Source organism: Cricetulus griseus, chromosome 2 (genome assembly GCF_003668045.3).
Source record: "Cricetulus griseus strain 17A/GY chromosome 2, alternate assembly CriGri-PICRH-1.0, whole genome shotgun sequence".
Lineage (NCBI taxonomy): Eukaryota > Metazoa > Chordata > Mammalia > Rodentia > Cricetidae > Cricetulus > Cricetulus griseus.
In genome coordinates this window covers 264,067,724-264,094,009 of record NC_048595.1, presented here as the reverse complement: position 1 = coordinate 264,094,009, position 26,286 = coordinate 264,067,724, and the positions used below count along the sequence as shown (strand labels likewise).

The window sequence follows — 26,286 nt, the reverse complement described above, 5'->3', positions numbered from 1 at the left end:
AACATGGTTGAACAGATGTCCTTGTTATATGAATGTGCTTCTTTTGGGTATATGCCTAGGAGTGGAATTGCTGGATCTTGTGGTAGACTCATTCCCATTTTCTTGAGGAGTCGCCATACTGATTTCCAAAGTTGGACTGACAATTTTTTATTGTTTGTTATTTTAAAGCTGCTACTCTATTCTCTGGTGGCTTGACTGGATTCTGTTTCTGAACACAGTGTAATTCCTGTTCTCTGGCTGTTTTAAGCTTTTAATGCTTTTTTAGCTGTTTTATTATATATATATATATATATATATATATGTATATATATATATATCATAGTGAAGTGAAGTTTTCTTGATTTTTCTCTTGCTTGGAATTATACTTAATTTTTTTGGGTTGTGTGCTTATATTTTTTCCAAATGAGGGAAGACTTCTCTTGGCTTACTATCAGAGACTTCACTCCAGGGTCACTTGTGCAAAGTCAGATGATGCGTATGACCCTGGCCTAAGAGCATGAACTCAGGTTGTCTCAGATTCCACATTCCAGCATGGTGATGGCATCATAAAGTTCTTATAGTAGCATAACAAAGAAAAGTCACAAATCACTTTTCAACATTGTGGTGGGAGCCTGAGGTAGGCAGATTACAACAAATAGGGAATTTCAGCTATAGGCTTCAGATGCTATCTGGTGGCATTCTTAGCCTGTGGTTGGTGGAAGGGGATGCTATTTGCACATTCCAAAGGTTTTACCCAACAGTCATGATGAAGTCAGGTCAGACACAGAGGTAGACAAGAGATGGCTATTAAAAAAGCTATAGATAGCCCAAGATAAGTTGTAATTAGGCTTTGGACAATCAACATTCTGGTTCTCCACATCCATTGAAGTTCTAGTCAGTTGGAAAACCAAGTAGGGGTCTGGAGAGATGGCTCAGCTGCTAAGAACACTGACTTCTCTTCTAGAGGACCCAGGTTCAATTCTCAGCACCTTCATGGCAGCTTGAGGCTGTCTGAAATTCTAGTTCCAGGGGATCTGACACCCTCACACAGGCATAAATGCAGGCAAAACACCAATGCACATAAAATAAAAACTAAAAAATAAAAAATAAAAAGAAAACCATATGGGGGGTTCAATGTAAAGTACTATTTTCCTTTTCGTTCCCAAACAACCTTTGTCCACACACCTGGCTGCATTGCTTCCGGGCCTGTGGTGAGATAGACTACCATGGCTGGAAGATAGCTGGTTGCCAGGAAGCAGGGAGCTTGCTTTTTGTAACAAAGATCCTCTCCTCCAAGATGCTAATTTGTGAATCCACAAATGGATTACTCCACTGATGAGGTCTGAGCCCCGTTGATCCAGTCTCCTGCCAGAGGCTCACATCTGAACATTGCTGTTTTGGGGACCAAGCTTTCAACACACAAGTACTGGGGGGGGGGACCCTTAAGTTCCAACTCATAGCAGTCATGCTGGTGATAAATGTTGATGCTGAATTAGGGCCCAGTGAGTGATCCCTGTTGTTTCTGTTCAGAACAGACAGCAACAACTGCAATGACACCATAGCCTCCCCAGGTGATGCTGTGGCAGTCACATCAGTCACCTGCCCAACCATTTAGCCCATGAATCATCTTTTCACTCCATTCTAAGTTGTTCAAGTCACAGTAAACTATCCTCAGAATTGGGCAATTTACGGTCCTTGGAGACTGATCCAAGTGAATGAGTTAGCATTTCTGTAGTCTGATTTCTGACTTACAAAGAAGGCCTTTATAGTAAGTTCTTTCGATGGCATGAAGACTTCAAATATTTTAGGGGCTGGGGAAGTGCTCAGTGGTTAGAGCATTTGCTACTCTTACAGAGGACCTGGGTTCAATACCCAGAGCCCACAGGACAGCTCACAACTCCAGTTCCTGGGATCTGTCGCCCTCTTCTGGCTGCCAGTGGACACTGCATGCCCAGGGTGCACAGACACAGGCAAAACACTCACATACATAAAAAAATTTAAACAAAAATCTGTTAAGACTTGAAACATTTTTGGGCAGAGGGATCACTCAGCTGTTAAAGGCTAAGGCTCAAAATCAAAACACCAAAAAACAGCTTCAAACATTTTAAAGTATGACCCTCAAATGAACAATTAGTTCTGAAACTACCTGCTTCTCTCAGTAATCTGGCACTCCGTGTCTCCTTTCAGGGGTTATAGAAGGTTCTGGAAAGGCGGTTGTATTGCCGAACTAATGATCTCAGTACAGAGAAACCTTTAACTTCTCCCAGCTCTCTTTGTTTGCCTTGGTCCAGGTCTGGGCTTCTCATTTCCATAGTGAGGGCAGAAACCAGCCTGGGGATCAAACCTGGGTCTTCTAGCTTGGTGGCACACATCTTCACCTGCTGAGCCATCTCTGCAGCCTCAGTACTGTTTTAACTGTTCATAGAACAATGAAAGGCTTCCTAGAAGGAAATGTAAACCTCTTCTTTGACTGGGCCAAACTGCCAAGGGGAGATGAGAGAGTACACAGGCCCCACAATGACAGACGGGAGGGGAGGTCTTCACAAGGCACCCCACTGATAGACGGGAGTCTTCAGTCCGGCTTCCGCAGTGGGAGCTATGCTTCTGTGACATTTTTCCTTACACCCAGGACAGTAACTCATGGGCAGCCACTCCCTGCTGCTTTGGACAGTTTTCAGTTTCCCAATAAAAGCACTGCCTTTCTCTGAACGTGACCCTAGGCGTCTAAAGAGCCTTTGGGTGTTGGTCTGCAGTTGGGTAGCTAGGAAGCACTTTTCTTGCCTCATGTCAGATTCCTCAGCTTCAGAGGGAGCAGAAAGGTTTCTTCTTTCAAGTGAATAATGTCTTGGTCATATTTCATCTGTTTTCCTCGCTTCACCCCACTCTTTCTTCTTCATGTCCCCCCCCATCTCTTCTCGTTTTTCTTTAATTCTTCCCATGTTTTTACTTTTCCTTGTGTTCATCCCTCCCTGCCACACCTTTTTTCCCCCGGTCCCTTCTCAGCAGTAAACTTCACTTTATCTTTGGTCCTCTTTGCTGCTTTATAAACACTTTTTGCTGTTTGTCTTTTCCTTTTTGTTTAGTAAGGATTCTTCTTCTTCCTTCCTGCTGCCCCAACCCCGTGTGTGTTGCATGGCCCTGGACAACCAGTGTGAGGGTGTTTATTACCTTTTGAAGACTTTAAATGCCATTTCTTTAAATATAGTTTTCTGGGTTCAGGGAGTGCAGTTCAGTGATAGACTGTGTGCTTAGCGCACACACACATCCCTGGGCTCAACCCCAGCACTGAGACCCACCAGGTCTGTGTGCTTTCTACGTCACTTCAATCGCACACCCGTTAAAGCCTCTTAGAGACCCAAATCCTGTCCCTTCTGGTTCTGTCCTTGTTCCATGTTCATGTTTCACTGTATGGAGCTCCTATTGCTATGTCCTCAAGCCTGCCAACTTTTCTCATGCCGTGTCTGATCTACTTCTTCTTCTTCTTCTTCTTCTTTTTTTTTTTTTTCTGAGACAGGATTTCTCTGTGTAGCTTTGGAGCCTATCCTGGCACTTGCTCTGGAGACCAGGTTGGCCTCGAACTCACAGAGATCCTCCTGCCTCTGCCTCCAGAGTGCTGGGATTAAAGGCGTGTGCCACCAATGCCCAGCCAGGACTGATCTACTTCTAATCCAGTCCATTCAAGTTTTTTGTTTCAAGTATGTACTTATATTTAGACTTTGCAATGCTCTCCTAGCTATGTTCCCACTTTGCTTCCAATTTCTGAACAAGCTGAGCATACTGTCAAAAACCTTTAAAGAAAGGCTGTTGCTGGCTGATGTTGTTATCACCGCTAGTTTTTGTGCTCTCGTCACTAACTTCTCTTCTGTCCACAGGTCATTTTTATTGTGTCTTTGCATATCTAATAATCTTTAAATTAATGCTAAAAATAAGCAAATTTTCACTACTAGGTGCCATATATTTTCATATTTCCTGTAAAGTGTTGGACTTTGTTCTGGCAAGCTTTTAAGTTACAGATCAACTCACTCCTTTCAAGGCTTTCCCTGGGTGTCTTTTGCTCTAGGAGTAGTTTGTCCTTGTTACCAAAGCCTTGGTTTTAACAGTGGATGTCTCGGGCATCCAAGGACGAACCTTCACACTGGTGGTTGGAACTTGACCATCCTGCGACCCTGTAAGAACTCTAGAACTCTAGGGTGTAGGTCTCAGTGGGTTATTATTTGCACAGCCTCCTGGAGTTTGGCCTGCTGCATGCCTGGCTAGGCACTCAACCACGGACCTGAGGATCTGTGCAGATTTCTGGAGCTTCCTCCTCTTGGTGCTGCAGCCTGCAGTCTCCTGGCTCTCAGGGTTTCCTCTCCTTCCTGTGCCTCAGAATGAGCTTCTCTCCTCCAGGGAACCACGAAATGAGGTTCTCTTCTCCAAGGCACTATGTTGTCCAGGGTTCGAAAACACTTGCCTCATGTATTCTGTCATATTTGCTACTTGTGATCAAAGAATATGACAGGGCTCGTGTCTTCACAGACAGTGTTATTTTAAATGTCAGAGAGGAAAATAAAGAAATTAGCTTTTTGAAAATACTTTTTTCTGCATGACTGGCCTCAGTCCTTCTGCTTCAGTCTCTTGATTGCTAGGATTATAGAGACAGGTCACAGAATTTAACTATTTTTAATTGTAAACAAAGTTTCTCAGTCTGATTTTATAAGCTGTGATTTTACTTTTTATTTTTTTTTATTATTTGTGTGTGTGTGTGTGTGTGTGTGTGTGTGTGTGTGTGTGTGTAGGACCGTGCCACAGTACACATGTGGAAATCAGTGGACATTTGTGGAGTCACTTCCTGCATTCCACCTTTGTAGGGGTCCCTGGGATCAAACTCCAGTTATCAGGGTTGCATAACAAGTTCCCTTATCCAAAGAGCCACCTTCCTGGCCCATTAAATCTTACTTGTAACATATTTTTGACTCCTACTTTTTGGTATGTGTGTGTGTGTCCACATAGATGCATGGGTACATGTGTGTATTTGTATGTTTCCCAGAGGAAAACCTCATGTGTCATTCCTTAGGTTCTGTTTACCTTCTTATTGTGAGACAGGATTGCTCACTTGGAATTTGCCAAGTAGGGAAAGTTGAGTGGCCAGCCAGCCCCAGAGACCTGCCTGTCTCAGCCTCCCTGGCGTTCTGAGAGCTGCCACCTCTGGTGTTTCTTTTCCTTTTTATTGACTTATTTATTTATTTATTTATTATTTATTTATTTGTTTGTTTTTATTATTTATTTTACATGGCTTCTGGAAATGAGACTCGGGCTTTTGTACTATCATGTAAAGCATTTTACTGATTGGCCATTTCTCCCACCCATAATTTCAGTTCTTTAACCCAAACTTTCAGCTTGACTCTACACCCTCTGGTTTCCTAATTCACTGCCCACACTCCAGCAACTGATGAACGAGTTACGATCAGCCTGCCCAGCAGCAGGTCAAAGAGATTCAGACACGCCCACTTCATCTTGCTTCAGTCTGAATAATCTTGAGCCAGACTTTGTTTGATGGTGTTCCTGCAGGGGGGAATCTTTTTTTTTCAGAGCAACCAGATATTTATTTACCTATTGTTAGAGTTCTTGAGACTCAGGCCAGGCTTTGTCCTATAATTATAATCTGGTAAGCTCTTGTTTTTGTTGTTGGGAAAGCATTACACAGAGAGAATTACGCAGCTGGTCCAGAATAAATATTTGCACATGCTGAGGTGGAGGCGGCTCTGCCAGACCAGCGGGACCATGGAAGAACTCCACCCTCTTTACAAGGTAGGACGCAGGGTGCTGGGAGCAGGGTCTGTGGGCTCTATACATGTATCTTTTAAAGACTATTTTTATTTTAAATTGTGTGTGTGTGTGTGTGTGTGTGTGTGTGTGTGTGTGTGTGTGTGTGTGTGTGGTCTGCATGAATGCAGTGCTCATAAATGCCAGAAGAGGGCACCATAGCCCTTCTAAAACTGGAGTTACAGGTGGCTATGAGCTGCCTGGTTGGGTGCTAGAAACCCAACTTGGGTCCCCTGGAAGGGCAACATGAATGTTTAACCACTGAACCATTTCCAGTTGTCTTATATATGTATTTTCTACATGAAACCACACATCAGTAAGTTTGCCATTGTTTTAAAGGACAGTGTGGCTGTGATATCACCCCATTGATTGCTAGGGGGTGGTCCTGATGTCCTTCTCATCACAGCTCCATGTATGTTCCCTGAAGCCACTTGCTGGTTTGAGGAGGACCTTTTTAGGGGAGGACCAGTGTTTTGTCAAAGATGTACAAATAACTACACTCTCCAGCTAGAACCTCCAAACCAGCTTTCAAGGTCCATTTGTAGGGAAATGTGGTGGTCGAGCTTCGAAGACTCAGGGCATACCAAGTGAGGCAATGCGTGGCAGTCTGCCTTCCTTTCTTCCTTCCTTCCTCCCGCCTTCCTTCCTTCTTCTCTTACTCCATTCCTTCTTTCTCCATTCCTTCTTCCTTCCTTCTTTCCTTCGTTTCTCTATCCCTCCTTCCTTCCTTTTTTTTAAAAAGATTTTATTTATTTATTATGTATACAACATTTTGCTTCCAGGTATATCTGCACACTAGAAGAAATCTGCACACCAGATTTCATAATGGATGGTTGTGAGCCACCATGTGGTTGCTGGGAATTGAACTCAGGACCTCTGGAAGAGCAGTCAGTGCTCTTAACCACTGAGCCATCTCTCCAGACCTCCTTCCTTCCTTTTTAATCACATCCAAAGATAGGACAGGAACGGATGTAAACCTTCCCATGTGTAGCAGAAGACAAAGATTCCTACTTTTGTTATCGTTGTTGTTGAGACAAAGGCTCACTATATAGCCCAGGCTGTCCTGTAACTCACTGTGTAGACCTGGTTGGACCACAGAGGTCCATTGGCCTTTGGTTCTCAAGTGCTGGCATTAAAGGTGCGAGCCACCATGCCCAAAAGATTCCTACTTTGAAACATGAGCTCTGAAATAATTTTTACATTGAGGAGATACATTTTCTCTTGGATCCAAGGCAGGAAGCTCAGACGTGGACTCCTGTTACCAAATAACCTCCTGCACTGACTATCAAATTGCTGTCCCTCAGAGTCGGGACAGTAGTATGACCACTGCCTCTAGCATCCATACCCAAACTGTAGAAGAACTTGGGGGTTCCTAAACCCCCTTATCCAACCCCCAGACAGCATTGCAGAGAGCAAGACTTGCCAACAGCCCATAGCCTGTTTGTATCTCTTTTTGCACAGAAACAAGTAGGCTACATCATGCAGGAGTTCAATGATGCAGTTCAGAGAGCAGAGAGATTGGCGGTTGCTAGGGAGAACTTTCTTATGGGAAAAAGCAATCCTCCCCACCTGGTGACGCCAGAAGACCTGACCATCTACACCAGGTGGTTAGTGTGTCACCTGCACTCGCTCGGGACCATCCATCATTACCTACAGGTAATAGGGACGGACCATAGTGTGCTGGGTCAGGCCCTCTGGGGGAGGGGGACCTCAGTGTCCCACACCACGTGGGTTGGGATGCTCACTGCCCCATGCTCTACCTACAAGAAAATGGTGGGTTGCTGGAGCCTGGGGAAGCATCCTCTACCGAACGCTGCATCAATCTGGCTCTTTCCGAAATCCCTCTCACATCCTGGTTTACACCCGCTCAGTTCTTGCTTCCATTGGTTTCTCAGAATTCTTGTTCTTCATGAACTGGACACACTCTTTTTTTTTTTTTTTTTTTTTTTTTTTTTTTTTTTTTGAGACAGGGTTTCTTTATTGCTTTGGAGCCTATCCTAGAACTTGCTCTGTAGACCAGGCTGGCCTCAAACTCACAGAGATCTGCCTGCCTCTTCCTCCTGAGTGCTGGGATTAAATGTGTGAGCTACCACCACCTGGCTCTGGACACACTCTTAATCGGCAGTATTTAATGATGAAAGCATGTCAGGATACTTGCCCTAGGCCCACACAGCAAAGACCTGGCCTTGGCTGAAAAGTCAAGGGTCCTGACCTGGTGGGAAGAGGGTAAGTAAAATTCTATTACGATATGATGGGGTAAGAAAGAAGAGCTGGGCTGGACATGGCGATGCTGCCTCATCCCAGTCCCCCTAGTGGCTGTGTCAGGAGAGTCCTGATTCTGAGGCCAACCTGGGCTCCACAGTGAGTTGGAGGTTAGCCTCATCCACAATGAACACTTGTCTCAGAAAATAATAATGACCAATAATAAAATAAATAGTAAGGTGACTGTAACAGCTCAGGAGTAGAATATGTACAATGGCCTGAGTAGGGCCAGCATTCTGCCCCAGCACTGCCGGAGAGAGTGCTCAGGGAGAGTAATGGGGTGAAAAGTGTTGCATGGGAGGGATCCTGTCAGGTTAGAAAATCACACACACACACACACACAAAAGCAACTTGATCTCATTTCCAGAAACCTGGTGGTCATCCAGGTCCATCCCCTCCCAAAGCCGGCAGCCACTGTGGGCTGTACTTCCTCTCCTCAGTCACATGACAGTACAAACACATGCTCCTAAATCTGGATCCTCCACTTAAACCGATCCCTTTTCTTCACACCCTGAGCATCCCACACAGTGTCTTTTCCACCCATGTATGTGACCACTGCGGGACTGGCTGGAGGGGGAGGGACTTTGGAGTTGGAAGCGGTTGTGTCTCCCAGCTCTGCCCTCTGTCACTGTGCAGGTTTCTAAGGTCCCACCCAGGGCTCCTTCCACACCAGCTTCAGAGTCTATGAACACTGGGCTGACCTGTGTGCTGTTGGCCATGTCTCTGTAGGTTCTCCAGTACGTGCCCATCTCCAGAGCCCTGCAGAGTCCAGCTGATAACCAAGTCTCTGAACTTAGTGAGGAAAAGGAAAAAGAAAAAGTCTGTGTCGCTGACCTTAACTCTGAATCTCCTGGTCCTATGGATGCCAGCATTTCAGGTAAGAAATTGGCCCTTACTAGGATAGAATGGAGAAAGGAGGGCTGTGGTTTTGTTCACACCCTTTTTTGTCTCACAATCTTCTGGAACATTTCCTATATGCCAAGAAGTTACATCTTTGTAATAAATTTCAATTTAATATTAATATTTCCTGATGGAAGACAGTAGCATAGACATTTATCTCCATCTTTGGCACTATCACTTTAAGAAGCAAGTGTCCTGGCCTCTAGGCTCGTTTCTGTTGTGGGCTCACATGGTCATGGTCATGCAGGTTGCTTTCTCTGGCCTTTGTTTACTCATTTCCATATTAATCCTTCCAGATGAAATGACCTCTAAGAATCCATATCACACAATTTAGTATTGCACAATTTAATACCACACAATTTAGTGTCACACAATTCAGTGTCACACAATGTAGTGTCACACAATTCAGTGTCACACATTTTAGTGTTACACAATTTAGTATCTCACAGTTGCCAGGGAATTTACGTCAGAGCCAATTTCACAGCCTCTCTAACCTTACCTTATGTTACAGAGAACTGAGAAGCCTGGTCAGGTCTCTGCTCTTCGGGCACTTGAGTGACATCCCATTATATACAGGATGTCCCAGGAGCACCACCTGGACAGGCAGCCAACCCCAGTGGTGGGGACAAGAAAGGCTTCTTGATTCTTCAGGAGAAGCAAATGGAGGTGCTGGTTAATTTGTCACTGCCATAATTCACTTACCACAGGACCACAGATAGGGTGGCCCCACTGTCTTAGTGAGGGTTTCCATTGATGTGACAAAAACACCTTGACCTAAAAGCAAGTTTGGGAGTAAAGGGTTTATTTGACTTACATCCACATTCTACTCCATCATTGGAAGAAGTCAGGACAGGAACTCAAGCAGGGCTGAAACCCGGAGGCAGGAGCTGATGTAGAAGCCATGGAGGGGTTGCATACTGGCCTACTTTTCATGACTTCTCAGCCTGCTTTCTTGTAGAACCCAGGACCACCAGCCCAGGGTTGGCACCATCCATCATGGGCAGGGCTCCCTCCACCAGTCACTAACTGAGAAAATGCCTTACAGCTGGATCTGATGGGGCCATTTCCCTAACTGAGGCTCCTCCCTCTCTGATGCCCCTAACTTGTGTCAAGGGTCAAGTTGGCATACAAAAGTAGCCAGTACCCCCACCGAGACAGTCCCCGAGAGGTCTAGTGGGCTTCTCTGTCTAGTGGGCTTCTCTGTCTAGTGGGCTTCTTTTGCTGGCTGTAAGATTGTGAGGAGTCCTTGCACCTTCCCAAAGAAAGCTCAGTGGGGGCTGGGGACTGGCTGGCCTGAAAGCCCAGCCAGGTAAGATGCCTGCTGCCATGGGGAGAGCAGAAAGGCTCTCTGCCAGCAGAGGGCTTGCTTTCAACTCTCTCCAAGGCTACTGTTTCTCTGATGCACTCTCTTGTCTTCCAGCTCTTGATTTTGGATATTTTTCAGGGCCAGGAAGAACACGTGCTACGTTTGTCCTGCCTCAGCATGTGACAGAAAAGGAACAACTAAAACCTCAGCTGAGGCACCTGCTCTCGCATTTCCACGTCCTCTATGACTTACAAAAGCTGAGTGACTCCGCCAAGGAGATGGAACTCTTCTCTTTGGTACATAGTGCACTCTTACTATACTTATGAATGGTTGGTCGAAAGCGATAGTATTTGCTACAACGTTGCTTGTCTGTTTGTTTGAGACAGGATCTCTTGTAGTACAGGCTGGCCTTGCCCTTAAACTTCCATCATCCTGCCTCTACCTCCCTAGTATCTGGGTTACAGGCAGGTTGTGTGCTGCCATGTCTGACACAAAGTTGTTTATTCCTTATGCCAATGCTTGTTTCTCCAGTAGAAGGTACAATAGTTTCAATCCACCTTCTGGTTGGGAGGAGCTTCCTTTCAACAAGAATAACAAGACCTTCTGACAATAGTAAACCAGAGAGATTTTACCTTTTGTTTTTTCCCCTGAAGATTTTAAAGAAAAAGGTGGGAGGATATAGCCTGAAGATGTAAATGTACTCCAGGTTAGATAGACATGCCTGGAAGTGCTGTCAAGCACGTGTAGCCCTCTGAATCTAAGAAGGGATCGCAGTGTTCCTAACATACTAAATAAGGTTATACCTGATCGAGCACACTGCGTGTTCTGAGGGATGCTGTCCTGCCCCCTTCCCACTGTAACCTTGTACTGCACTTTCTTAAACAGAAAACCTCATAGTATCAAAAGCCATGTTAAGACTCCCTTCAAAGGGGAAAAATTGGGTGGTGGATACAGAGCTGAAGATTTAAAAAACCACAGTAGTATACTTTCAACAATGAGATATGTTGCTAGCTCTAGTTGTATATTGTTTGCAAGATAAAAATGATAAGCTGGTGACCTGAAGAGGATGGAATCTAACCTGGGCCTTTTGAATGACCTTGGGATGTGAGGTCCCCACTTTCTCTTCGGATGCCCCGTGCCTGTGCTGGGGACAGAGCTCACTTGGTAGAGAGATGACCTCGAGGACAGTCTTGCATTTATTTTCATGCCAGCATCATTTACCAGGACTGCATTGTTTTGTCTGTAACACATTCTTCTGGACCTGGCACGATCTCGTTCCTCTGGCTTCTTCGAAGATGGTTGTGTGTAGTTTTGCCTCCCCTCCTCCTCCTTCTGCGGCCTCTTCCTCAATTTCTGTACTCCCTCCTCCCTCCATCCTGTTTGCTCTACCCCTTTCTTCTCCTCCTTACCCACTCCTTCTGACATTCTCTTATGTAGCCCAGTGTCCTGGTTAGGTTACTGTTGCTGTGATGAAACATCACAACCAAAAGCAACTGGGAGAGGAAAGAGTTTATTCGGCTTCACTTCGGGACCACAGTCCATTGAGGGACGCCAAGGAGGAACTCACACAGGAACCTGGAGGCAGCAGCTGCTGCAGAGGCCATGGAGCGGTGCTGTTTACTGGCTTGCTCCTTGTGGCTTGCTCAATCTGCTTTCTTATAGAACCCAGGACCACCACACCAGGGATGGCACCACCTGCTATGGGCTGGGCCCTTCCCCCATCAGTCACTGTCAGAAAGAAATACAGTGAAATCCCTGAAATAGACTACTCCATGGGTAGACAGGAAGGTTTATTGGGGATAATGCTACCAATACAGTCTCTGAGGGTAGGGCTTGCAGAAAGAACAGCAAACAGGCACAAAAGCCTTGCCAGTTTTTTAAGGAAATAGGTAGCAGCCAGGGGTGGGGGTACGAGTCAGAACAGCCTGGGAGCGAGCATGGGAACTTTGATCTGTCACAGGCATGTTTGAGTTAATCAGGAACTAGATGCTTCAGTGGCAGAGATAGTTGTCTGTAGGAGGCCGATAAGGGACAAACAGAATCGTGCTTTATAAGGTTTCTGAAGAATGCTGAGTTTAGGTAGCAGTCCTTCTGTTTACGTGGTCAGTCAGAGTCCATCCTCAGTTGAGCCCAGACTGTCATTTAGGATACAACAGCACTGCCATCTGGGGGCCCACTTGGAACCTAATAATTATTAAGGAGGAAATGTCCATCACCTTGCCTACAGTCAGATCTTACAGAGGCTTTTCTCAATTGCGGCTCCCTCCTTTCTGATGACTCTAGCTTGTGTCAACTTGACATAAAACTAGCCAGTACACTCGGGCTGGCTACAAAACCCACAGTCCTTTGGCCTCAGCATCCCAAGTACTGGGATTCCAGATGTGTACCACAGTGCCCAGAACTTTTGTTCTTTTTATGTAACCAATGATAAAAGAATGTGAGGCCCTGAACACCCCAACAAAGCAGCCTTCCTCCCAAAGAGCAGCTTATGTCCTTTCATGACAATAGCAGTTCATAGTTTTGATTTTCTGAGAGCAATTAGCTGTGCTCCCAAGATGATCAGTCACATTCCAGTGCTTGTGTGTGTCTGTGTATATATGTGTGTGCTTGTGTGTATTTGTGTTTGTGTGTGTGCTTGTGTGTGTGTTTGTGTGTGTATGTATGTGTCTGTGTGTTTGTATGTATGTGTGTGTGTTTGCGTGTGTGTGCATGTGTGTTTGTGTGCATGTGTTTGTGTGTGTATGTGTTTGTGTGTATATGTGTTTGTATGTATATGTGTTTGTGTGTGTTTGTGTTTATGTTTGTGTGTGTGTTTGTGTATATGTATGTGTTTGGGTGTGTGTGTGTGTGTATTGTGTTTGTTCATGTGTGTTTGTGTGTGTGTTTGCATAAGTGTTTGTGTGTGTGCATGGGTGTTTGTGTGTGTTTAGGTTTTATTTTTCCTAGTGCTTTAATGCTGTAGGCCAGAGTCAACCAACTGCAGCCTGCAGCCCACCACCTGTTTGTCCAAAATAAAGCTCTATTGACATCCAGCTGTCTTGGTCCATCCCAACTACTATAACAATAGGCTACAAACTGAGGGCTTAAACCAACTGTTTCTTACTGTCTTGATGGGTGCAATTGTCGCAGTCAAGGCAGATTTGGCACCTGGGGAAAGCTCACTTTGTGGTTCATAGATATTGCCTTTGTGTGTATGTGCCTTCCTTAGTAGAAGGGCAAAGGTCTCCTAAGGCCTAATCCTATTCATAAGAACTAATTACACCCCAAGTGCCTTCTCCAAGTCCATTTACCTCGGGGGTTAGGATTTCAACACACTAATTTTGTGGAAACACAAATATTCAAATGCCAGCAGCCTCATGCCCGTTTATGTGTTATTTGGGGCTACTTTCATACCACAGTGGCAAACTTGTGTAGTTGTGATCTTCAAAAATTGAAATATTAGCTGTCTGACCCGTTAAGAATAATTGTGCAGCCCAGTCCTAGACTAGTATCTCTTGTGAACCCTGCCAGGATGGATGTGTCCAAGGCCATGCTGTGTCTACTTGTCATACATAAATGTTGGGCATATGAAATGTAACTAGTGCAAGTGAGAAACTAAAAGTTTCTGTTAGCTTAATTTTAACCAACTTATAATGAAATATTGATAACCAACCACACATGGCTAGAGGCAACGGTGTGGTACCATCCACCCCTCAGAAGAATCCTCAGCTCTGAAACTCACAAACATGCAGACTTCTTTGCTGAGGTTTTGCAGCCCAGTGTGGTAGGTAAGTTCTTCACATGGATGTGCGTGTATGCATGTGTATGGGGTTACATTTGCATGACATGTCATTTACCATTTCACTCTTGTTAAGTGGTTTTGAGAAGTTTCACGTTGCTGGGTAACTGTCATAGTGCACTGTGTCTGAGCACCAGTGGGGAGGAAGGCGCTGGCAATAGGAAGTTAGCCTTGTGGCCTCCACCTGAGGTGAAGGGTGAGAGGTGAGGGGTAAAAGGTGAGGGGTGAGGGTGGGGGTGAGAGGTGAAAGGTGAGAGGTGATTGGTGAGAGGTGAGGGCTGAGAGGTGAAGGGTGAGGGGTGGGGGTGAGAGGTGAGAAGGGGTGAGAGGTGAGGGAATAAGGCAGGTACCTCAAGTACTGACAATGTAGCATCTAGACTCTTCTCACTGGAGATCTCTTAGGCTGCTGAGAGAGGATTTATTTAAACCTTAGATGTTCTAGTTTACCAGGTGGTCAGAAACCGGAATCTCTTCCAGAGGTGGGGAGTTTACTTCCTGCTTATATTTAAAGTCCAACTCAATTTATACCAGTGGATGTGTTAATGTTCTTCCGATCTTGGAGCAGAAATTCAGCACAGGTGACACACACTGGCCATGATAATGCACAGAGGTGTCCACGTTGAGTACTGTCATAACAAAGACCTCTTCTTGAGTCAGTTCCTATCCAGGGCTATTTCGAAGACAGTCAGTAGGGGCTAGAGAGATGTCTCAGCAATGAAGAGCCCTGGCTACTCTTCCAGAGAACCTAAATTTGATTCCCAGCACCCAGAACCATGGTGGTTCACAACCACTTATAACTCCAGCCGCAGGGAATCTGACATATTTTTCTGGCCTCCTAGGGCATGAACACATGTGGCACATAGACATGCATGCAGGCAAAATATCCATGTACATAAAAGAAAACCTAAAAGGTAAAGGGGTGTGTGTATGAGAGAGAGAGAGAGAGAGAGAGAGAGAGAGAGAGAGAGAGAGAGAGAGAGAGAGGCTCAGTAGCTGTTTGAGATCTGAAGTCTTTTCCTTGGGCTCTACTTCCTTTCTCCTCCTTTTTTCTTTTGTATGTGTGAGTGTGTGTGGTAAACATGTATGCGTGTCTGCAATGCAGGCCTGTGCCTATGTGTGAAGACCAGAGGAGGAAGTTGGTGTCCTGATCCATCCTGACCTTCCCTTATTCCTTGAAACAGGGTCTCCCATTGAACTTGGAGCTGGGCTGGTGGCCAGCAAGACTCGGTGAACCTCCCATCTCCCAACCCAATAGTGATGGGGTTACACACATGCGGTCATGGCTGGTTTTTGTTTGTTCCTTTGGTTTCTGTGTTTGTATTTTAACATAGGTGTTGGGATCCAAACTCAGGTCCTCATGCTTGGACGCACGACTCCGTTCCGCCCTCTCCTCCATTCTCTTCTTCCTCCTCCTCTCCTTCCCTTCTTCCCCTTCCTTTTCCTCCCTCCCCCTCTCCTTTCAATTTTAATTGGCATTTAAGAGAAAAGCTCCAGAACAGACAAGCTATAAATCTCAGCATCTGCCTGAGAAGGAAGGTAGAGAAAAGAAAGTAAATGCCGTAACGTGGAGTTAGGCACAGAGGCCAGCAATGTGGTAGACAAGCTACCACATGTGGGGAGGTCAGCTTTAGACAGAGAGTGAAGCCTGGAGTGCTAGGGAAAGCCTACTTAGAATAGATGATGAAAGAAGAAAACAAAAGGTATGCCTTTGGAGCAATTTGTCTAAGTGGGCACCTTCTGAAAGCCCATGGTTGTAGCTCTGTACCAGCTATACTGAGGCTGGGGGTTCTGGGAAGGTCCCATCCCTCTCCCCTTAATCCTCTTTAGGTTTCTCAGAGCTTCCAGAGCATCTTCATGGAGCAGCAAAGGATGCGAACATTCCCAGACTACGAGGCTGGGAGAGCCAGTGTGCAGAATTTGTCAGGACCTGCTACTACCCTGAAAAAGAGAGCAACCTGGATTCCCTTCGTGAAGGTTAGGAGGCTGCAGGAACCGGCACCTGCCCGTGGTGGCAGCAATGCTAAAACCTTCCATCCAACTGAGCAAGCACTCTGGCAATACCAGGTTTTCCTTTTCCCTTTTGTTCCCTCTCCTTTGTACCCAGAGCAAATTGTCCCCTAGGACCTAGGGGACAGGCTGCCTGTCCTCAACAGAGGCCACTCTCAAGTTGCACTTGCTTACAAACATGTTGTGGGGTGGGTTTCAACATGAATCTTGGAGAGACACAGGTCACCCAGAAAGTGGGCTGAAAGAAACCAAAGATTGTCCTCCATCTGGGGCCTGAACTCAGGCAATGTAGGTGGAGCAAACCTGTGTCTTAGAATTAACCCCAAACATAGACATCACGGATGTACTTGGGCAGAGCAGTCAGGAGTGTCCAACCCTTCTGACACTAAAACATGGCGTTGTCATCTACAGAGTCTGTGCTTGGGAGCTGTACAACTGTGTTACAAAAAGAAATCTGTTTTTTAAGTGAGTTTATCATTTTTGTGTATGGCTACATTCCTAGATAATCTTGACCACAGGTGGCCTGAAGGAGTCTGCAGGTAGAAAGCTGAACACACCCATTTGTGTTGAGATATGAGTTTGAGAATTTTCAGCATGTGGATGATGGAATGTGTAGCCATGGAGCTAAGTTTAGAGATGATTTCTTAAGAGGAAAGGTGAAGCTTTAAATGGCGAGTCCTCAAGACTCTGTGGTGAGGTCTCCCCTCTGCTACAGCAGTACGATGTCCCCAGTGCCAGCAGCTCTAGGCTCCTTCCTGCCTGTGGCCTGCACAGCAGAGTCCAGATGGAACTCCTTTGTGGCATAGGCCAAATGCCAACAGGACTGTTGCCTTCTTTCGCAGCCCTGTAACTCATGCAGACCCAGGCAAACCTCCAAGCAGGGACATAGATCCACTTTGGCAGGTTCTCGGGTCTTTCTCTGTGTGACTTCCATCGAGGCCCATGTACACATTCATCCACTAGGTCAAGCCGAAGTGTGATCCCTGGCAGAAGAAGATGCTTACCAGACTCAAAGAACGTAGAAGAACAGATGAACTAATGCAACTCCAGTCAAAGATTTTGAAGGTGAGAAAACAGCCATAGTCTACTATAGGTAAGAGCCTTGTTATTGTCATGTAGCCAGCTCCTAAGTAGGCATGGCTTCATCCTCAAAAAAATGTGGCATTTTCTTTCTCTTAAAAAAAGAAACAAATCTGGCATTGGTGGCACAGGCATTTAATCCCAGCTCTTGGAAGGCAGAGGCAGGTGGATCTCTGTGAGTTGAAGGCTAGCCTGGTCTACAAAGTGAGTTCCAGGACAGCCATGGTGGTTACACAGAGAAACCCTGTCCAAAAAACAAAGAAACAAACAAACAAACAAAAACAAATACAAAGAACAAAAAATGACTATGAAGATTTGATTTTTGTGCTTTCTTTTTCTTTTAATTTTTAAAATTTGATTTATTTTTATATGTATGTGTTTTGTCTGCCTGTTACCTGTGAACCATGAGTATGCATAATGCCATGGGGACCAGAAGAGGGTGTTGGGTTCCCTAAGGAGTTATAAACAGTTGGAAGCCTCCTGGTAGGTGCTAGGACTTGAACCGGGGTCCTCTGGAAGAGCAGCTAGTGCTCTTATCCTCAGAGCCAACTCTCTGACCTCTTATTTTGAACTTTCTAATCTAATCAGCAAACTTTAAAAATCCAGCTAGTTTTCAGGAGAGAATAAACATTGTCAACTCCCCAGCGTTGGTAGTATGTGTGCACCTTAAACCCCAGAGATTTGCAAAGGCAGATGGTCTCTGTGAGTTCAAGGTCTACACAGAGTTCCAGGACAGCAAAGGTAACATAGTAAAATCCTGTCTTTAGCAGTGGTGTGCACACCTTTAATCCTGGCACTCAGGAGGCAGAGGCAGGTGGATCTCTGTGAGTTTAAGACCAACCTGGTTTACAAGAGCGAGTTCCAGGACAGCCTTCAAAGCCACAGAGAAACCCTGTCTCGAAAAACAAACAAACAAACAAAACAACAAAAAAACTAACTGTTAAAGGAGCTGGTTTTTGCTTCCATGCTGAGCGTTGTGTGGTGTTCGTCTAATGGTGTAGCCTCTTTGAAACTAGGAGCTTGGATGAAAACTACTTCCTGTGAAATTCACTGGCTTAGTTACTTGTGTACAGAGTTCATTAGTGCCAAATGTGTCCACATGGTTGGGCAATGAATCTACAGAACCCGTGTGTCGCAGCACTGACACTGCCCACATTGGACAATTCCCAGTGTCCTCTCCTCCCAGCTCTCCCCAACAACTACCACTTCCTCTTTCTAGGAATTTGGCTCTTCTGACACCTCAGCTGAGTGTAGTCATGTACTACTCACCCTTTCTGTGACTGGCTTACTCAGCACAAAGTCTCTGAGGAGCATCCATGTTGGAAAGTTTGTTACAAATTTCTTCCCTTTCATGTCAAGTGATAATCCCTTGAAAGTATCTACTAAGGTCTATTCACTACCGTGGATACTCTGAACATTGCTATGAACACTGTGTACAGGTATCTGAGGCCTTGATTTCCATTCTTTTGGATGTATACCCAGAAGTGAAATAGCTGAACCATACATTCACTCCACCAGTACTTTTAGACTGGTGTTTATTGTAGCAGTTACCCTTTTATACAAACTACAGCAGACAGACAGCATCCCTCCGGTGATGTTGAAACTATTTCCACATGCTTTCTGGTTGTTTGTATATTTAGGATGTGCCTGTTCCAGTCCTTTGCCCTGATGATAAATTCTTATTTAGTAATTAGGTAATTAGGTTATGGTATTAAATTGTAAGAGCTCTTTATATTCTCTATCTCGCTTGGGTACTTTATATATTCTCTTTCCTTTATCAGATATATGACTAGGAAGTGTTTCCCTCATTCTATAGGCTACTTGCTCATTCTGTTTATATATCCTTTGAGTCAGAAAAGTTTTTAGTTTTATGGAATGTATGGAATACTATTTTTTACTTTTTATCCCATCTCAAATTTTGGGTCTCAAAAACAAAAAAACACATGCGTGCGCGCGCGCGCGCGCACACACACACACTCACACACACACACACACACACACACACACACACACACACACACACCAAATAGCTAAAAAATTAAACCAACCCAGGGCTGGAGAGATGGCGCAGCAGCTAAGCTCTTGTTCTTGCAGTAGACCTGAGTTTCTTTCCCAGTCTCTATATGGTGGCTCACAACCATCATAACTCCAGTTCCAGGGGATGTGATGCCTTCTTCTGACCTCCAGAGGCACCAGACACATATGTGGTCAACAAATATACATACAGACACACACACAGAGACACAGGCACACACACAGTCTATACACACACACACACACACACACACACACACACACACACACACCAAATAGCTAAAAAATTAAACCAACCCAGGGCTGGAGAGATGGCGCAGCAGCTAAGCTCTTGTTCTTGCAGTAGACCTGAGTTTCTTTCCCAGTCTCTATATGGTGGCTCACAACCATCATAACTCCAGTTCCAGGGGATGTGATGCCTTCTTCTGACCTCCAGAGGCACCAGACACATATGTGGTCACACAAATATACATACAGACACACACACAGAGACACAGGCACACACACAGTCTATGCACACACACACACACACACACACACACACACACACACACACAAATAAATAAATAAATAAATAAATAAATAAATAAATAAATAAATGCATTTTTAAAAAAAGAAACAAGCGGACCCTTCTTGCGTCTACTAACCGTCTCTTCTCCCTGCTCTACCAAAGATCTCTGACCCTGTGAAAGTCATGCAAGTGCTCCAGGAACACGCTGCAAGGACAGTGACTATGGCTCCATGTCACTCATCTTTCATGACTTCTCAGGCTTTGCATTTGTGCAACTATGATCAAGTCTGGCAGAATATTTATAGCAACACCAAGCTCTACCAGGTAGGACAGAAACACATGGTCCATTGGCCTTCTGCTCCCTTTGGCCCCATGTGTCACCTTTAGGAATTCACCCTCTACATCAAAGCTCCATTAGATGCAGGTTAATTATCATAATCAGGAAAGGCGCACACAGATGTGGGATGTAGCATCCTCATTCTTCCCGCCATCGGCTTCCACAGATCCTCAGCAGCGAGGCATCAAGTCCTGTGCTGACTAGCGCTGAGTGCAGCCAATGGAAGGAACCCTTGTGTGCAGCGTGTTAGTGGGGCTGCATACAGTGTGGGCTGCTAGGGGAAACACCAAGAAGTAAGAAGAGAACTAACATAAAGAGTGGAAAGAGGCCAGCGAGAGGGTGGTGCTGCGATCGCAAATGTGGGTGAGAAGTACTAAAGAGTGCGGTGTCCCATACGCGGAGTGCTGTACGCAGAGCGGTGTTTTAGGAGGACTCATGGGGCAGCAGCGTGTGAATTAGACAGAAGAAGGAAGAGACCAAATTCAGGGAGGCCGGTCAGGTGGCTGTTGTCTGAGAAAGGCAGGAAGCTGAGCTGAGACAGGAAGTTTCTACGACGCATTAGCATCCATTTGTCTGGACCTTGGTGCCTTTGCATTATTTGCTTGTGACCTATTAGCTAACTTAGGACAGGAAGACCTGACTGTGTTCATAGTCTGAGAGGAAATGTTAGAGAGAGAGAGAGAGAGAGAGAGAGAGAGAGAGAGAGAGAGAGAGAGAGAGGGAGAAAGGAAATGGGAAGTGGGTGAGCTTGGGTGAACAAGAAGGGAGGGCATGAAGAAACAGGGCAGAGGGGTGATCCTGAGAGAGACTGGCATGCTGTCACATCCCGGAAGTGCATGGTGTCACATCCGGGAAGTCAGCAAGAGGAGTTTCGCATGAGGAAAAGGTTAGGATGTGACTGGTCCCTGCTTGGGGAGAGAGGCAGGTGTCTGCATTCTCAAGGTTAGAGGACCCATGAGGAGCTCTATGGTGACAGCTGCAGGACCATCAGGGAGAGCCACACAGCTAACAGGCCCTAGGGCTCCTTTCTCTTACTCTGTTGCTTGAACTTCTGAAGTGAATTGTAGAGTGACGAAATAGAAAACCAAAGGTGTGGGGAAGTTGAGAATGCCAGTGAACATCCTGGACCATCACCCCAGGATGGAGAAAGTGGGGCCGGAAGGGTTCCAGTGGGTTCCAGAGCAAACACAAATACTTGCACACATACACATATACTTCTTATTACATTTTTAATCTGCTGAATGCAGGTCTAGAGAACCCAATGAGAAACGGGTTGGCCACATAAGTCAGCCGTAGAAGTGGCATATTAGTACAGGTTATTCTGGCTCCCAGATTCCTCCATGGCACACCCAACTATGGGTATGCTGTCTCCTCAGCTGGCATCTTGCTGGTGCTGAGGGCTGACATTGCCATTTTACCCTATGGTATATATGTCACTGTCAAGAGGAGTGTTTATCAACAAGAGGACATTAAAAGTATCTGAATCTTCTGCTTCCTCACACAAAACTGACAGGCTATGGGGTGGGGGTGAAGAACGCAGAAGGGTATCTCTGAGCTTCAGCTTTATGGGTGCTGGGCAGTTTACCTCAGAGACCGAGTAATCACAATCTACCTGAGACTTCAGGTATTCACACCCGAGGGCCTGGATATGGTGACACGCTCCTGTAACCCCAGCACTTGGGAGGTGGAGACCGGAGGACAAAGGCCTCAAGATCCCCCTCTGCCACATCACAAGTTCAAAGCTGATCTGGGCTCCGTGAGATCCTGTCTAAAATTAAGAGAAAAGAGGGAAAAGAAAAAAGAAAGAAAACAAAACAAAACACAAAACCTTAAGCCCGTAATCACAAATTTGTTTTCTCATTGGCTGAGAAAGCAGAGAGAGTTAAAGTCTGGGGGCCTAATGGTTAAAGAGGCAAATAAGAGCAAGAGAGGGACAGGGAGGTGGGGTGGATTTAGATGTTTGAAAACGTGCAGAAGTGGTCCAGGTGCCATGGCCAGCAAGGGACCAGGGTTAGGAGAGCCGGTGGCACTTCAGGCCAAAGGAGTTTACCTCTGTAGGACTGTGTGGTTGCAAACGGGACTCACAGTGATGACAAATGGTGGCTTGGCTACGGCCTGCAGAAAGCCCAAGTTAAGGCAACTGTATCTGAAGCCATGTTGGAAATGGAAGCAGGGAAGTTTCCTGCTTGCCTTTGCTGGGCCAGAGTGGAGAAGAAATTGACACTTATACCTGAGCTCTCTGTTCCTTCCCTGGTTGGGGGTGTGGGGTGGGGTGGAAGGTCAGGTGGGATGGGCTTCCAGATTTCTCTCATCAAAGCTTAGTAGAAGGCAGTCTCCCAAGTGTTAAAAAGAGAGGGATGGAGGAAGCTAGACACTATTGGTTAACACCTATAATCCCAGCACTATGAAGACTGAGGCAGGAGGTTTACCAAGAGTTCCAGGGCAGTTTTAGATACAGAGTGAGTCCAGGGCAGCCTGGGGCACAGAGTGAGTTCAGGGCAGCCTGGGGTACAGAGTGAGATATTGTCTTAAGAGGAATGAGAGGAGGGGAAGAAGGGTGAGGAGGAGAGCAGAAGGAAGGAAGGAAGGTAGGAAGGAAGGAAGGAAGAAAGGAAGGAAGGAAGGAAGCTACTTCCTTGGGCTATTTGTTGATTTATGAATGTTATTCTTGGAACTGACCAAAGACAGACAAATATGACCACTGATTTTTCAAGTTGATTTGTGATTCATAGATGATAAAGAGGCTTAGAATACTCATACATGTTCAGTTCCAGGGTTGGAGTTTGAGAAAGATAACACACACATCACTCTACATATTAGCCTACCTGCCTGCCTCCTTCCTCCTGCCCCTTCCCCCCCTCCCTATCTCCCTCCCCCTTCCTTCCCCTCTCTCCTTCCCTCCCTCCCTCCTTCTCTCTCTCCCCACCTCCAGCAATGTTTCCCCATGCCTGGAGTTGTCCTGGGCTCCAGGAATGTATATGATATGATATGCAACGTCCAGAAAATAAATTAAACAGAGACATACAAGTGTTTCTCTGACATGTGAGCGCCATGAGGAAAACTATGTGGCAGAGAACAAGGGAGGAGGGGACATACTCTGATAGTGCTCAGCCCAGCTCCATCTAGGGTGGGGTGTTTATTTGAGCTAAGAAGACCTGAGGGGTGAAGAAGAGCCGGCCACATAAACTGCCTGGAAAAGAGCTTTCCCGGCAGGTTGGAAGACAACATGGTGTAAGAAAAGAAATTTTGAGTCAACGACCAACACATTTTTTTTTTTTTTTTTGCTGAATTTCACCATGAGTCATAATTTGTGACCTCTGCAAGTATTTCTGTCACTTTATACAGAATCAAGGCCCACATGGACTCATATTGCCATTCTGAACGTTGAGTAGCAGTCATGTGAGATCAGGACTGGTAACCTGGGAGGGTGCTGGAATGTGGGCATGGATCTGAGGCTTGGGTGCAGTTTTGCAAGCATGTAGCTGTCAAGAATTTTTAGCATCTGTGTGCAGGTCAGCACTCTGACTCTGAAGTTGGCAAGTAGTTTCCCAGCTAAGAACCGTGGTAAGTTTCTTTCTCCAGGGCGTTCCGCACAGGGGAAGGCGGAGCTGGGCACCTGGACAGCTGTGAGAAAACACAATAATTAGTTGTTACTTGTAGTGGAGTCTCGGAGGGAAAGCTGTCTGTCAGGAAAGCTCTCTTTAGGGTTTTCACTTTTTAATAAAACTTTTTTTTTTTTTCAGTTCACGGTTTACAGAAAAGTTACAAGGGGCTCTCCTGCCCCGGTGTCTTATGTTACTACAGTGCATCTGTCAGCTGAGGGCCCAGTTCCCCTCTGCTCCAGCCTTCTTCCAGGGCCCCCTTTGCGTTTAGTTATATCAGCCTCATCTCATCCACCCCGTGGTTTCCCAGTCTTTCCTTGTTTATAGTGACATTGACAGCCTTTCCGAGTTCAGGCCAGGCAGATCATAGAAGGATCCTTAATGTGAGCTTGTTTCTTTCGTAGCCACAGTGTGTGAGTCTGTATGTGTGTGAGTGTGTGTGTGGGGGTAATCTCATGGCCACAGTGTGTGTGTGTGTGTGGGGTAATCTCATGCTCACAGTGTGTGTGTGTGTGGGGGGGGGGTAATCTCATGCTCACAGTGTGTGTGTGTGTGTGTGTGTGTGTGTGTGTGTGTGTGTAGGTAATCTCATGCTCACAGTGTGTGTGGGGGGTGGTATCGGCTTGGGAAGCAGAACGCTCTTGGACCATGATGAAACACAAATCATCACAAACTCACTAGTCACGTTAATTTTGTCTACGTTGTTAACTTTGTCTCATTTGCCAGGTTTCTCCACTGTAGTCACCATTTCTTTCTTAAAAGAAATTGAGTTTTTTATTTATTTTTGTTTGCTATTTGAGACTAGGTCTTAGTATGTATCCTTGGCTGTCCTGGAACTCTCTTTATAGATCAGGGAGATCTTGGATTCACAGAGATCTGCCTCCCTCTGTATTCCAAGTGCACCATGCTCTGGAATAAACATTTACTCTTCTAGAACATAAGTGAAAAGCTAAATTTCCTCTGACTGCCCAACCCCCATCTGTGATAAGTGTCATCACTGCTTTCATCCATATGAACACATCTGTTACACTACACACTGGAGAGTTTTGTGTATGTGTTTTCTATTTGAATAACATGTCATTCCAAGTGAATATCTTTATGTAATTTGATTTTTCTCTGTGATAATATATCTAGAAAAATCTGTCTCTATTGTTCTCTCTCTCTCTCTCTCTCTCTCTCTCTCTCTCTCTCTCTGTGTGTGTGTGTGTGTGTGTGTGTGTGTGTGTGTGTGTGTGTACACATGCACATTTGGGGTAGAGGTCAATGCCAAATGTCTCCCTCAAGCTCTATCTACCTTATTTTTTGAGACAGGATCTCTTGCTGAATTTGGAGCTCAATGATTGGCTAGGTCTCCTTTCTCCATCTCCCCAGTGCTGGAATTACAGGTCTATATCACAGATTTTACATAGGTACTGAGGACTGAACCTATGTTTCCATGTTTGCACAACAAGCCTTTGGTGACTGAACCACCTCCCTAGCCACTCTGCTGTTCTTTCTAATAGCCTTTCTATTATATGCTACAGGCTACATGGCCACCTATGAATAGCTCTTATTAAAAACCAGGTCTAGGAACTAGATACATTAAACTGCTCTATACAAAAATTTTCTTCGGTAATGATGCTTAAAGATATAGTTTAAATGGGAAGCTTATGGAATGGTCCATGGCAGGAAGCACCACACCCAGGTTGCAGAACCAGTAAGCAGTGGTGGAGACTTTGTTGGTGCTCAGGGGCCACATATCAGAGACAGTCTGCCCATCACTTCTCCAGACTGACTCTAGAGAGGCAGCCAGGAAGAGGCCCACCCAGGAGTATGGTACATGGAAGCCAGATCAGCAAAACACAGAACTTTTTCTTGGTGCACCTCATCAAATTCAATAGAATATTTATTTTTAAAGTAAATATTCTTCGGGGCTGGAGAGATAGTTCAATGGTTAAGAACACTGGCTGCTCTTCCAGAGGACCTGGGTTTAATTCAATACCCACATAGAGTCATCTATAACTCTAGTTCCAAGGGATCCAATGGCCTCTTCTAGACTCCAAGAAGTCTAGGCATACATGTGGTATACAGGCTTCCATGCAGGCAAAACACACATACACATAAAAAGTAAAATAAATCTAATTATAAATAAATAGATATTTTCAGGCTAGCAAGATGGCTTAAGTGGATAAAACTGATTGCCACAAAAACTTGATGACCTAAGTTCAGTCACCAGAACCCATGGTGGAAAGAACTGAGTCTTGAAATTTGATCTCTCTCTCTCACTCTCTCTCTGTCTCTCTCTCTCACACACACACACCAAGACATATGCATGCCCGTGTCATAGACTTACACATCATGAATGCGCACACATACACTCTTAAAATATTTTTAAAATGATAGTAGGAATGTACATATTTATCATGGAAAAGCTAGGAAATGCAGAAAAGTATAAGAAAAAAAAACCCTTGACTCTATAATCTGAACCAACAAAGTTTTAAATGTTCCCTTTACATCCTAGCTACAAGGATATTCTGTGGACACTCATAAAAGTTTCCCAACTTTTAAGAAGGAAGTGAGAGAAAATAAAAAATAAAAAAAGAAGGAAGTGAGGTTGGCAGTCAGTAGAAATCCAAAACTCAAAATCCATGAGCTTAGCCATGTTAGAAAACAACCTGTCACAGGCAGGGTCAAGGGTAAAGATAC

The 26,286-nt window shown here is 45.2% G+C and overlaps 1 protein-coding gene across 1 annotated transcript in view; it reads left to right on the top strand.

The window, feature by feature from the left end:
- The window catches only part of Ccdc162p, a 145,398-nt gene that overhangs the window by 7,481 nt on the left and 111,631 nt on the right, over positions 1-26,286 (top strand). The window contains exons 4-10 of the mRNA XM_035440365.1: positions 5,656-5,769; positions 7,246-7,440; positions 8,776-8,923; positions 10,391-10,548; positions 15,858-16,004; positions 17,001-17,102; positions 19,825-19,986. Coding sequence (XP_035296256.1) covers positions 5,656-5,769; positions 7,246-7,440; positions 8,776-8,923; positions 10,391-10,548; positions 15,858-16,004; positions 17,001-17,102; positions 19,825-19,986 — 1,026 coding nt within the window. The remainder of the gene's footprint in view (positions 1-5,655; positions 5,770-7,245; positions 7,441-8,775; positions 8,924-10,390; positions 10,549-15,857; positions 16,005-17,000; positions 17,103-19,824; positions 19,987-26,286) is intronic.